The sequence below is a fragment of the Zalophus californianus genome, chromosome 7 (assembly GCF_009762305.2).
Source record: "Zalophus californianus isolate mZalCal1 chromosome 7, mZalCal1.pri.v2, whole genome shotgun sequence".
Lineage (NCBI taxonomy): Eukaryota > Metazoa > Chordata > Mammalia > Carnivora > Otariidae > Zalophus > Zalophus californianus.
In genome coordinates this window covers 98861345-98875667 of record NC_045601.1, presented here as the reverse complement: position 1 = coordinate 98875667, position 14323 = coordinate 98861345, and the positions used below count along the sequence as shown (strand labels likewise).

Genomic DNA, 14323 nt, shown 5'->3' with positions numbered 1-14323 from the left:
CTCAGCTGTTTGAGTGTCCCACTCTTGGTTTTAGCTCAGGGTTGTGAAATCGAGCCCTACGTCAGCCTCCCGACTCAGCAGGGAGTCTTCCTCCTCTCTCCCTCTGCTCTTCTCCCTGCTTGCACTCTTTCTCTCTCAAATAAATCTTAAAAAAGTAATAAAAAAATAAATTCTATTTTGTCTGATACAAGTATTGCTACCCTGGCTTTCTTTTCACTGCCATTTAGATGATAAATGCTTTTCCATCCCTTCACTTTCGGTCTGTATATGTCTTTAGATCTGAAATGAGTCTCTTATAGGCAGCATAATATAGATGGGTCTTGCTTTTTTTTTTTTTTTTTTTTTAATGGAGCCTAATGGGCCTGAACTACGACCCTGAAATCAAGACCTGAGCTGAGATCAAGAGTAGGATGCTTAACTGATTGAGCCACCCAGACACCCCTGGGTCTTGCTTCTTTACCCATTCCATCACCCTATATCTTTTGATTGGAGCATAGTCCATTTACAGTCAAAGTGATTACTGATGGGTATGTCCTTATTGCCATTTTGTTACTTGTTTTATGATTGTTTTTATATTTCATTTCTGTTCCTTTCTTGTGCTCTTCTCTCATGGTTTACTGCTTTCTTTAGTGATATACTTGAATTCATGTTTCTTCATTTCTTGCATATCTATTACCAGTTTTTCATTTGTGGCTACCATTAGGATTGTATATAACATCTTTTGCATATAGCACTTTATATTAAGTTGATGTTCACTTAAGTTTGAACCCATTCTAAAAGCACTACATTTTTGCTCCTCTTCCTCCATGATTAGGTGTATGGTACCATATTTTACATCCTTTTTTTTTTTTTTTCCTTACCCTGGACTGATTTTTATAGATATGCTTAATTTTACTGCTTTTGTGCTTCTTACTTTTCTTAATCCTGCTTATGGTCTTGTGTTTCCATTCAAAGAGTCTCCTTTAACATTTCTTTGCAGGGCCGATTTAGTGGTGATGAATTCCATTAACTTTTTTTTTTTTTAAATATTTTATTTATTCATGAGAGACAGAGAGAGAGAGAGAGAGAGAGAGAGAGAGAGAGAGAGAGGCAGAGGGAGAAGCAGGCTCCCCACTGAGCAGGGAGCCCGATGCGGGACTTGATCCCAGGACCCTGGGATCATGACCTGAGCCGAAGGCAGACGCTTAACCATCTGAGCCACCCAGGTGCCCCTCCATTAACTTTTGTTTGTCTGAAAAACTTTTTATCTCTCTATCCTGAATGATAGCCTTGCTGCATAGAGTATTATTAAATGCAGGAGTTTGTTTGTTTGGCACTTTGATTATATGCCTTCTGGCCTTCAAAATTGCTGCTAAAAAATTAACTGATAGCTTTATAGGGATTTCTTTGTATGTAACTGTTTTCTTTTCCCTTGCTGCTTTTAAGACTCTTTATTACTTTTTGCCATTTTAATTACTGTGTCTTGGGGTGGACCTCCTTAGGTCGATTTTGTTGGGGGCTTTCCATGCTTCCTGGATCTGGATTTCTGTTTCCTTCCCCAGATTCAGGAAGTTTCCAGCTATTATTTCTTCAAATACATTTTCTGCCACCTTTTCTCTCTCTTCTCCTTCTGGGATTCCTATAATGTGAATGTTATTACACTTGACGGTGTTCTTGTGTTCCTTAATCTATTTTCGTTTTTTATTATTATTTTTTCTCTCTCCAGCTTGATTGCTCTCCATAACTGTGTCCTCCAGGTCACTGATCTGCTGCTTGTTTTAGTCTAGTATTTATTCCTTCTAGTGTATAAAATATATAATTATATTATTAGTATATAAATGTAATATATATTTATATAATATTTATATATTTTATTTTAGTTATTGGGTTCTTCACCTGTAATTGGTTCTTTTTAATGTTTTCTATCTCTTTGTTGAAGGTCTCACTGAGGTCATCCACTCTTAAGTTCAGTGAATATCTTTATGAGCATTATTTTAAATTCTCTGTTAGGCATATCAGTTATCTCTGTTTCATTTAGCTCTCTTGCTGTGATTTTGTCCTGTTCTTTCATTTGGGACATATTCTTTGGTCTCCTTGTTTTGTCTAACTCTCTGTATCTCTTGCCTTCAATCCAGTTGTCTGCAGTGGTTCTCTTTGCCTGTTGTGGGCAGTGTTTGGTCCCTGTGGTGTTGGTGGGCCAGTCTGGGGCCACCTCGGGCTTGAGTTGAGTCATACCAGGCATTTGCCAGAGCTGTGGTAGCACCAAACTGCAGGGCATTCTTCCTGTGTTGTGCACTGAGAAACTTTCATTGGTGGGCAGCGTCTGTAGTCAGACCAGATGTCTGGCCCCGGCCTACTGCTGGGGCCATAGTCCAAATGGTGTGTGTGGTTATCTTCCCTCTCCCTGGGGCAGGAGTCACTTTGGAGTGGTGCTGGGCCCTCTCAGGGCTGCTTGCACACTGCCGGGCTGTGGCACCACTTGGGATGGGATCCGGGTCAGGTTGCACTATGCCAACAAGGTCCATGCTGGTTTTCAGTGTAAGGAGACCTGCAGCCACCCGGGGAGTGGTGGGGGAGGTAGGAAAACTTCTGCCCAGGCCAGAATGGACAGGTCATGTCTACAGGAGAACCCACAGATGGGGTGTGCTGTTAGCAAGCTAGGTGGAGAGTGTTTGTGCTGCCCAGGTTCCCACAGGTGTCCTTGTATTTTGGGGAGGGGGGAAATGATGCCTGCTCTTTTGTTCTTTAAGATTTTATTTGAGAGAGAGTGTGTGCATGAGTGGGGGAGGGGCAGAGGGAGAGGGAGAAGCAGACTTTCCACTGAGCCTGGAGCCAATGTGAAGCTCCATCCCAGGACCCGGAGATCATGACCTAAGCTGAAGTCAGCCACTTAACTGACTGAACCACCCAGACCCCCTCTTGTTTTGTTCTTTTTTTTTTTTTTTTTAAGATTTTATTTATTTATTCGAGAGAGAGAGAATAAGAGATAGAGAGCATGAGAGGGAAGAGGGTCAGAGGGAGAAGCAGACTCCCTGCTGAGCAGGGAGCCCGATGTGGGACTCGATCCCGGGACTCCAGGATCATGACCTGAGCGGAAGGCAGTCGCCCAACCAACTGAGCCACCCAGGCACCCCTCTTGTTTTGTTCTTAAGGAAGTCTCCCAAAGATCCCTGCCCCTCCAGCACACACTCTGAGATTAGTAAACAAATCTCCTTCCTTTATACCCCAGGTGTTTTTCAAACTGCTGCTTCTATGCTGTATCTCAGTGGGGTTCTTTGTTGTGCTGTCTCTTTAAGGGCAGGGACTCAGTTTCCTATTGCCCTTCTGGCTCTCCCAGAGCCAAGCTGCTGATTTTTAAAGTTCTAGGTGTTAAGCCCTACTGATTATTAGGCCCCTCTGGTTTTCAAAACCAAATGTTATGGGGATTCATCTTCCCCCTGTGAGTCCCCTGTGCCTGAGGTGCCTGGTGTGGGGTCTGTTTCTCTCTTCTGTCCACACTGGTGGAGTCCCTGCCTCCCACAGAGAGTCCTGTGGGTCTGTTGGGCTCCTAACCACATCTCTGCCCTTTCTACTCTTTTAGTGTGGCCTCTTCTCTACATTTAGCTATGTACAACTGTTCTGCCATTCTTTGGGTCATTTTGGGGTTATTTACATTAATGCGGGTATTATCTAGGTGTATCCATGGGTTGAGGTGAACCTAGGACCCTCCTACTCCACCATCTTCCCAGAAGTCTTTACCATCCCCCCCCTTTTTTTAAGTTTTAAACCGCTAGTCTCTTGGATGGCGTGGTTCTTTTTTTTGTTTTTGTTTAAGATTTTATTTATTCATTTGAGACACAGAGATACAGAGAGAGAGAGAGAGAGAAAGCATGAGCAGGGAGAGAGACAGAGGGAGAGGGAGAAACAGGCTCCCTGCTGAGCCAGGATCCCGATGTGGGGCTCGATCCCAGGACCCTGGAATCATGACCTGAGCCGAAGGCAGACGCTCAACCATCTGAGCCACCCAGGCGCCCCTACCATCCCCTTTTTGAAACCCCCTTTTGAGTTCTAGAAAGTCAGAGTCACTGATCAGACTCCTGCTACTTCTCTGGAAGCCTATTCTTTGTATCTTTTTGCTACTTTTTGTCTACTAGGTTGGTGTTTCTCGAGATCCTTTTTTGGTCCCCTTATTTGCTTTTGTTAAACTCTCTTGACAATCTTATCTCATTGCACAGTGTCTAAATAAGTTGTTGTCCATCCTGACCATTCTCCTGATTCTAGTCCTAGATTCCTGGTTGGCCTGTTCAGTGTGTCTTCATCTGGCTGAGCCACAGTACCTCACAATTTATACAACAAAAAAATGAGGCCATTGTTGTTTTCATCTTTCTAGGACAACTGCTTTTCCTTCTTTCTTCTTCTTTCTGTCTCAAATACTGGTGATAACAGTGAGTTGTGATAACATATGTAAAGTGCCAGTGTAGAGTCTGGCGCACACAGGAGGCAAGCAATAAATGTTACTTGCCCACTTTCTCTTAATCACATCAGTGTTCCATTTACCTTGGTTTGAAACCTTGGAGATACCTTTGACCTCTTTTATTTTGCACCCTATTCAATATGTTAAATTATTTTTTTCTATAATAGGTTTTGCCTCTGACTTCTATTCATTCTCCCCACCATTTCCTAATTTAAAGCACTCAATCAGTTAGGAGCTGCATTTGTCTGCCCATAATAATAAAAACAAATTTACATTAGCTTAACCCAGTGGAGTTTTGTGTTCCTCCTGGAATACAACATCTGGAGGGAAGCAGTCTAGAGCTGGTGTGGTGACTTTGCAATGCCAACAAGAGACTTGACATTTTTTCTCTCTCTTCTCAGATATCCTTAGCGAGTAGTTTTTGTCCTCCTGCTTTTCACTCTGTAGCCACAAAGTGAATGTTCCATCTCTAGCATTGCATCTATGTAGTCCAGGCAGGAAGAAGGGAAAGGACAAAGGGTAAAAGACTGAACAGCCAATCTCACCATGTCTTTCCTGTTTTTAAAGGGCTTATCTAGGAGCCCCACCTAGCAACTTCTGCTGACATCTCATTGTCTGGGCTGTGTCACACAGCCACTCCTAGCTGCTGCTCCAAACAAAATAAGGGCTCTGGTAGGAAAAGGAGAGGAACTACCAGTGTCTGCCCTACTTCCATCACTGCTTACCTCAGCGTCCGCGATACCTCCTGATGTATCATCCCATGTCCACTCTTTCCCTTACTCCAGTTCACGTACAGTTATCAGACCAGTCATCCTGGAACCTGGCTCCAAATTCATCATACGACTATTTTCTCCTCAATTTTGTTGAGGTCTAATTGTATATAGTTAAATTCTACAATATGTTGGTTTGATATACATTGTGAATGACTACCACGATCAAGTTAATTAACATATCCATCACCTCACATGGCTACCATTTACGTGTGTGTGTGTGGTGGGAATGCTTTAGATCTCTGCAAATATCAAGTATACAGTACAGTATAACTCCAGCCACAATGCTGTACATTAGACCTCCAGAACTTACTCATCTTGTTACTGAATGTTTGTACTCTTGACCAACATCATTCCCTTCCCCCAGCCCCTGGAGTTCCACTTTTTTTAGATTCTGCATATAAATGAGATTATGCAGTATGTCTTTCTCTGGGTTATTTCACTAAGCACAGTATCTTTCAGGTTCATCCATGTTATCACAAATGGCAGGATTTCCTTCTTTTTTCTGGCTGAGTAACATTCCATTGTGCCATGTTTTTATATATGTGTCACATTTTTAAACTCCATCCATCTATGGACATTTAGGTTGTTTTCATTTCTTGGCTATTGTGAATAATGCTGCAGTGAATATGGGAGTGCAGATGTCTCTTTGAGATCCTGATTTCATTTCCCTCAGATATATATCCAGAAGTGGGATTGCTAGATACTATGATAGTTCTATTTTTAATTTTTTAAGGATACTCCATAACTGTTTTCCATAATGGCTATACTAAATTATATTCCTACCTACAGTGGGAGTATACAAGAGTTTCCTTTTCTCCACATCCTCCCCAAGTTGTTATCTCTTGTCTTTTTGATGATAACCATCCTAATAGGTGTGATACCTCATTTTGGTTTTGATTTGCATTTCCCTCATGATTAGTGATGTTCAGCATCTTTTCATGTACCCACTGGCATTTGTATATCCTTTTTGGAAAAATGTCTTCTCAGGTTGTTTGCCCATGTTTTAATTGGATTGTTTATTTTTTTGCTATTGAGTTGTAGGAGTTCCTTACATATTTTAGGTATTAACCCTTTATCAGATATATGGTTTGTGCTATGGTTTGAATGTTTGTGTCCCCCCAGAATTTATAAGTTGATATCATCCTTATTAAGAAGCCATGTGATGGTATTAAGAGGAAGGGCCTTTGGAAGGTGATTAGGTCATGAGAACCCTATGAATGGGGTTAGTGCTTTTATTAAAAAAAAAAAAAAAAAAAAAGGGCCCCAGAGAACTTGCTAGCCCCCTTCTATCATGTAAGGACACAGTGAGAAGATACTGGCTATGAACCAAAAAGAGCCTTCACCAGCCACCACGTGGAATCTGTGGTGCCCTGATCTTGGACTTTTAGCCTCCATAACTGAGAAAAATAAATTTCTATTGTTAATAAGCTACCCAGTCTCTGGTATTTTGTTATAGCAGCCTGAATGGACTAAGACAGTTCTTAAATATTTTCTCCCATTTCATAGGTTGCCTTTTCATTTTGATTATTTCTTTTGCTGTGCAGAAACTTTTTTGGTTTTGTGTAGTTGCACTTGTTTGTTTTGCTTCTGTTGACTGTATTTTTGGTGTCCAAAAAAAATCACTGCCAAGACTAATGTCAAGGAGCTTTTTTCCTTTGTTTACTTCTAGGAGTTCCACAGTCCCAGGTCTTGTGTTTAAGTCTTCAATCATTTTGAGTTAATTTTTGTGAGTTCTATAAAATAGGGATCCATTTTCATTCTTTTGCCTGGATACCCAGTTTTCCTGGCACCATTTATTGAAGAGACTGTCCTTTCCCCATTGTGTATTCTTGGCACCCTTGTCAAAGACAGTTGACCATATATGCATGAGCTTATTTCTGGGCTCTATTCTGTTCCATTGGCTTATGTGTCTCTTTTTATGCCAGTACCATGTAGTTTTGATTATGGTAGCTTTGTCAGGAAGTGTGATGCCTCCAGCTTTGTTCTTTCTCAAGACTGCTTTGGCTATTGGGGGGTTTTGTGGTTCCATGCAAATTTTAGGGTTATTTTTTCTATTTCTGTGAAACATGCCATTGGAATTTTGATAAGGATTGCATTGAATTTGTAGATCACTTTGGATAGTGTGGACATTTAAACAGTGATTAATTCTTCCAATCCAAGGACACAAGATATCTTTCCATTTGGTTGCACCTTAATTTATTTCAATGTCTTCATTTTCAGTGTACCTGTCTTTCATGTCCTTAAATTTATTCCTAAGTATTTTATTGCTTTTGATGCTATAAGTGGGATTTATACTTTTTTCTTTTAGATAGTTCATTGTTAATGTATAGAAACACAACTGATTTTTGTTTCCTGCAACTTAACTGAATTTGTTGATTAGTTCTAACTTTTTTTGGTGGAGTTTTTAAGGTTTTCTGTACATAGTACATGTCATCTGTGAACAGAGATAATTTTACTTATTCCTTTTGTATTTGGATGCCTTTTATTTCTTTTTCTTGCCTAATTGCTCTGGCTAGGTCTGTGTTGAATACAAGCGGCAAGACTGGACATCCTTGTCTTATTCACTATTAGGTATGATGTTAGCTTGTGGGTTTGTCATATGTGACTGTTATAATGTTGAGGTACATTTCTTCTATACCTAATTTTTTGAGAGTTTTTATCATGAAAGTACATTGAATTTTGCCAGATGCTTTTTCTTTATTGAGATGATCATATGATTTTTATCCTTCATTCTGTTAATGTGATGTATCACATTTATTGATTTTTGTGTATGTTGGACCATCATTGCATACAAAGGATAAATATAATTTGATCATGGCATATGATCCTTCTAACGTGCTGTTGAATTTCGTTTGCTAGTGTTTTGTTGAAGATTTTTGCATCTATGTTCACGAAAGATACTGGTGTATAACTTTCTTGTAGTGTCCTTGTCTGGCTTTGGTATCAGGGTAAAGCTGGCCTCATAAGATGAGTTTGGGAGGGTTCCTTTCTCTTCAGTTTTTTTGGAAGAGTTTGAGAAGGATTGGTATAAACTTCTCTTTAAATGCTAGGTAGCAATCATCAGTGATACCATCTGGTCCTGGGCTTTTCTTTTTTATTACCAATTCAACCTCCTTATTTGTTATTGGTCTGCTCAGGTGTTCTAGCTCAATGATTCAGTCTTAGTAGGTTTTGTTTCTAGGAATTTATTCATTTCTTCCAGGTAATCCAATTTGTTGATGTATAATTGTTCATAATGATCTCTTACGATTCTTTGTATTTCTGTGATATCAGTTGTAATATCACCTTTCATTTCTGATTTTGTCTTTTTTTCTCACTGTAGCTAAAAGTTTGTCAATTTTATCTTTTCACAAAACCAGCTCTTAGTTTCATGGACCTTCTCTATCATTAGTCTGCTCTGATTTTTATCATTTCCTTCCTTCTGCTAACTTTTTGCTTAGTTTTTTCTTTTTCTAGTTCCTTGAGGTATAAAGTTAGGGTGTTTATTTTTTTTCTTCATGAGCAGGAGATGGGGAGCAGAGGGAGAGGGGAAAAAGAGAATCTTAAGCATGCTTCACGTCCAGTGCAGAGCCCAAATGCAGGTCTCGATCTCACAACACTGAGCCGAAATCAAGAGGTGGACGCTTAACTGACTGAGCCACCCAGGCACCCCAAGATCCTTTTTTTCTTAATGTAAACATTTATTGTGATAAACTACCCTCTTAGAACTGCTTTTGCTGCATCCCATATTTTAGTATGTCGTATTTACGTTTTCATTTGTTTCAAGGTATTTTTTGGTTTCCCTTTTGACCTGTTTTTGATTTCTTCATCATATTTACTATTAAGAGATTTCCATCACTTAAAAACAAAACTCTGAAGTTCTTAGTCTGGTATCTAAGAAACTCCATAGTGTGTCTCCAAATGACCATCTAACTTAGAGTTCCAGTTTACCTTTCCACATACTCTGCACCCCAAACAGGTTTTATTATACTAAGCTCTAGCATTCCTTTCTTCAAGCCTTTTCTCGGGCTGTTCCCAGTCTGCAGTTCCTTCATTTCATTCTGCAGGCCTAAGCCCTCACATCCTTCAAGGCCTAGGTCAAATGCCACCTCCTAGTTCAGCCCTTCCTGGTCCTCTCAGGCTTTGTACCTCCTCTACATGGTAATGGTCATTTTCTCCCTTCTTTGAGTAATTTTGAAGTCCCTGTTTTGATTTCCTTCTGGAGATCAGGGATCCTTATTAGAGACAGGTTCCTTCTAGAATTGGGCCATACATGTTCAACAAATAGTTGTTAGATGAGAGAATACTTCTCCTAGGACTGTCAGAAGAACTTTGTTCAAAGCTGACATTTGTGTGTGTCTATGTTAGGTACTAAGTGCTTTATATGTAACAGGTCATGTAATTCTCACCACAGTCTTTATGAAGTGACTTCCTTTCAAAGCTCCCATATGACAGATAATGAAACTGAAGCACAGCAAGTAGCTAATCTACTCAGTATCATGTAGCCTTTCAGTGGTAAAACAGCTTTTGAACCAGTCAGACTCTAGAGCTCATAGTCTTTACTATAATTTCTTCTGTCTCAACAGAGAAAAGCAGCAAGAAATCGAGAATGTTGTTACTCAGCTTCCTGACTACCCGAAGCTCTCTGAGCAAGGGACTGCCTGTCCTGGGAGTGGGTCTACCTTCACTGGGACCAAGGGGAGACCTTGGATCATGGATCAAGAGCTAAGGTCAGGCCAAGGGGTTGACACTGAATCTTTGCAATGGAAATGGCCACACTTTAAAGTTCTAACTCATCGAAGAGTTGCCCGCTACCCGCCCCCAAAATATGAGAAAGAACAAGATTGAAGTCTCTTTGCTGTTGAAGAAAATATGTGAATTCCATTTAGCTCTTGCTAAGTAGAGGGTTTTGCCAGGTTGCTCCTAGGAAAATATTCTAAGAGCAGAATGAAACTCATGAAGTCTTTCTTACTTATGGGAGTTCAATCACCCTATAAAACTTATGTTTGCTTTTATGGAAAGTAAAAGAAGGGCATTGGAGGGGTTGGCACAGAGTCCACACCTTGCGTGTTGGGAACCCAGCCATCTCTTTCAGTTGGCAGTCCCGTTAAGGATAATCATTGAGCCCTTGTGTTCCTTTGTTAACATGTGGGTCTTGCAGCTTTCCTAGAAAATGGGTCTTGGTTTACACCCCCTCAATAAAGTAGGGGCTATAACTTTCACCAGCTCTGTGTTAAAGAGTACCAAGCTCTGTTGCAAGCTGTTTCAGTTTACTCCATCGTACTCAAAGACAGCAGATGCCATGGGCATTTTCCCTATTGTATGAAGCAGTATGAACATCTGGCCCCTTCAGGAAAGGGAGAATTATCTTCTCTTTCCCAAAATGACTGGATGATCACATTTTAAATATATATGCACCATGGCACTAACTCCTGGGAAGATATGCAAGATTGAGGTTTGACTGCTTTCTGCCACTAAAATAGCTCTCTGGCAGTTATGCATAATTTAGTATGTATGATTGGAGGTATACCCATCAGATACACATATTCTGCTTCAATAATAAATAATGCCAGACAGCATTTAGATACTAGAGATTTTTATTAGAATTTATATTGTTTTTGTCTTACTATAAAGGTAATACATGCCCAGAATAACATTCAGGGAGTAAAAATTTAGAAAATAGAAATAAAAATATTTCTTAAAATCCCATAACCCAGAGATGATTACCTCCAATATTGCTTTAATATGCATATAAAATAGAATTAATCCTGTAATATTTAACTAGCTCTTTGCACTTGATAGTGTATCATGAACATTTCTGATATGAAATGTTTATGAAGCATTGATAATTTTTTGAGTGCATATTACATTCACATGAGTTTTATTTATATATACACATACCTGCTTGTTACCCTCCATTCCCCATAGGTAACTACCTATTTCATTGGTTTTAAAATATCTTCCCAGAGTTTCTTTGCACAATATAAGCAGATTTAAATATGTTTTTATTCCCCTCACAACTTTTATGCAAAATGTAGCCTTCTGTACGTACTTTTACACCTTGATTTTTCTAATAGATCTGTATACTCTACCTGCAACATTGTCCATGCTGCATTATTATTATATTGCCTCATCGTTTTTGGATATTGTTTAACCAATTCCTGATTTGGGGAGGATTTTTTTAGACCTTTGGCTGTCTCAAAACAGCTTTAATTATTAGATTGTATGTTTGTATACAACTCATGATTATTTCCTTAGGATAAATTACTTGAAATTCTTTGCTGGGCTTTTGCTTCATGTTTTCCAAATTGTTCCTGAAAGGTTCTAGCACTTTGTACCTTCCCCAGCAAGGGTTGCCAGCAGATCCAAAGAGAATTAAGTTAATAGAGGCCGTTTGGAAGAGTGAACCTTTCGAATATTATATGCAGGAGGAAATAGGAACAGGAAAGCCACGGGGGACCACTATTGTGATGGTGTGGAGGGAGAGGGCTCGGTGAGGGGTGGCTGGAAGTATTTGAAAGAACACATCAGAACCTGAGTGAGATGTCCATTCTGGTCTTGCCTCTGCTGGGACATCTGGGATAAGTCTCTAAGGTCTTCGAGTCTGTTTTTTCATCATTGAATAAGGGAGGAGTGCTTTCTGAGTTCTCCCTCTTTCTAATGATGTGGGTTACTCATCTCTCTTCATTTCAGTAAATGCTAAGCCTCACCTTCTCAATCCACTATCTTTCATAAAATTCAGGGTGAATTTATGTGTGTGAATGTAACTTTTTTTTAAAATTTTATTATGTTAGTCACCATACATCATGATGTGTGTTAACTTTTTAAAAACTCATTCATCTGCAGATGATGTATCATAGACGCTGCAGATGTGCAACAGCATTCAGCAGCAGTAGGTGACTCACAAACACCGAACTTGGGGAGGTGGCGGTGGTAGATTTGGCTCTTTGTGGTACAGAGATTTAACAGGTGGCAGCCAGGGAGGCTGAGCGTCAGCTTGCACCCCCCTGACCAGGCTCCCCAGCCGTCAGCCAGCCCCCGTAGGCAGGCGTCCAGTTATTGGTCACCTCCGTGCCAGGGCCGTTTGTCGTTAGAAGCTGCCCCAACTTCACCAAAGGAGAACTTTGGTCACTGAGCTAAGACTGGTCAAGGATAAATAAGATGCCCAGGCATTTCCTTCCTTTCTCTACAGCAAGCAAACTAAAGAGGATCCAGGTGTGCAAGAACTGGAGGCATTAATAGACACAATCCAGAAGCAACTGCAAGATCATCCGTGCAAAGATAACATTTGCGAAGCCTTTCAAATTTATGACAAGGAAGCTTCAGGATATATTGACAAAGAGATGTTCTTTAAAATCTGTGACTCTCTCAACCTGCCAATTGATGATTCCTTGATTAAGGAGGTCAGTAGGAGTTGCCCTTCTGGGTTGATTGCAGAGGCTGTGAACACCCGTTTTTTCTCTCCCAGAGGCAGTTGCAGGTGGTTTTGGTTTTAACGGTAAAATTTAAGATGTTTGAATCAGATCTCCTATTCGGCCCTCATTTTTATGGTTTCCCCTTGATTGTCGCATTGGGGTTCTTTGCTCATGGCTGTAGTAAGGCCTCTCTTTACGTGGGTATGGGCTAGACCGCACAGCATGGTGGATAAGCCATGGCCGCCGAAGGAGGGCTGCAGCCGTGATCCCAGAGGGGCAGCCCCAAGGGGAGACCCAAAGGTAATGGGATTGAGCCTGTGGCCACCCTCCCAGCCAGCGCTTACCGAAGCTCAGCAGTACAGCGGGTGTGGGAGAGGGCGTGACCACCGCCCAGGGCCAGCTGCACACGGAGGAAGGACATGGACATTGTCCTCCTGGAATTTTCATGAGTGAGTTGCAGAGAGGGTTTTGTGCCTTTGTTTCATTAGAAATCCCTCTAGCCAGGGCTTCCCTGGAACTTGGACCAAAATTTCTCCCACAGTTGCCGATGACTGTGACTTATCACTGAGACTTCTCCCTGATAAAAAGCCTGCTGTAGACCTTCTTAAAGATTTTAGCAAAAAGGGATGTTCAGAAGTGAAGACTCATTTAGGGGAGGCTGTCGTGTGGTGCTGGAGAAGAGGATTTTTCAGATATTGGAACATCAGCAGGGAGGGGAAGAGGGCAGGTAGAAAAGAATGTGTTCACTTGGGCAAATGCCCATTTAGCTTCCCAAATCTCAGATGGACAGCATGCCCAGCTTTTGATTTTTTTTTTAAGTCATTTGTGCTGTGACCTTGACATAGGAATTGCGGTCAGCAGGGTGGGGAAGGTGTGGGTGGCAAGGATGATTTGCACGTGTAAAGGTAACCACAGCAGATCAGGCTACTCCCCCTAGAGCGGAGCTTCAGGGGACGTGGTTTGAGCAGTGACGCAAGGCTTCTTGGCCTTTGGGCAAAGATCAAGTGAGCAGTGACGGAACTAGATTCTTCTACTTTCCTGTGATAACAGCAACTTGCTATTTTAAAGAGTTCTACTCTGTGCAGACCAGGTGGACAAAGCTCGTATTTGAATATAAAAATAATTAAGAGTGCTCTGGAAATGACAGTGTTCTTATAAATGTGAGTCCTGAAATCCCCGGCAGGCCCTTGACTCCTCTGAGCTTCAGTTTCATTCAGTTGAAGATGGGGATTATGTCTGACCCACGTGCCAGGTTCATAGGAGCATTTTAGAATCCGCCGATTTAAACTCTGACCTGGTTTACAAAGGCTGGGGATGGTTATTAATAAGCGGGCCCTGCCGCTCTGTCTCACTTGCTCTCTCCTTTCTCCCGCAGTTGATCAGGCTGTGCCCTCACAGAGAAGACAAGATTAACTACTATCACTTTGTGCGTGCTTTCTCCAAATGACCTGGCTGAGGAGAGAATGCAGTACGACGTTTTGAGGTCAGACCTACGTTTTGAAACACCTTGTACTTTTCATAGAGGCATTCACAGGGATCTTTATATTTTTCAGTTCTTAGATTTCAATACTAAAATTAAACTGGATCTTTTAAAGAGCTAAGATTGGTGCTTTATTTAGGGAGGTAGGGGTAGGGTATTGTGATGGCTAATTAGGTATCAGCTTGTCTGGGGCCATGGAGTGCCCAGATGTTTGGTTAGACATTTCTCTGGGTGTGTCCGTTTC

At 41.0% G+C, this 14323-nt stretch overlaps 1 protein-coding gene across 1 annotated transcript in view; it reads left to right on the top strand.

Annotated features, from left to right (window-relative positions):
- EFHC1 (EF-hand domain containing 1) overlaps positions 1–14323 on the top strand; it is a 69185-nt gene that overhangs the window by 53140 nt on the left and 1722 nt on the right. Inside the window, exons 10-12 of the mRNA XM_027601418.1 lie at positions 9771–9914; positions 12377–12587; positions 13975–14082. Coding sequence (XP_027457219.1) covers positions 9771–9914; positions 12377–12587; positions 13975–14046 — 427 coding nt within the window. The 3' untranslated portion in view covers positions 14047–14082. The remainder of the gene's footprint in view (positions 1–9770; positions 9915–12376; positions 12588–13974; positions 14083–14323) is intronic.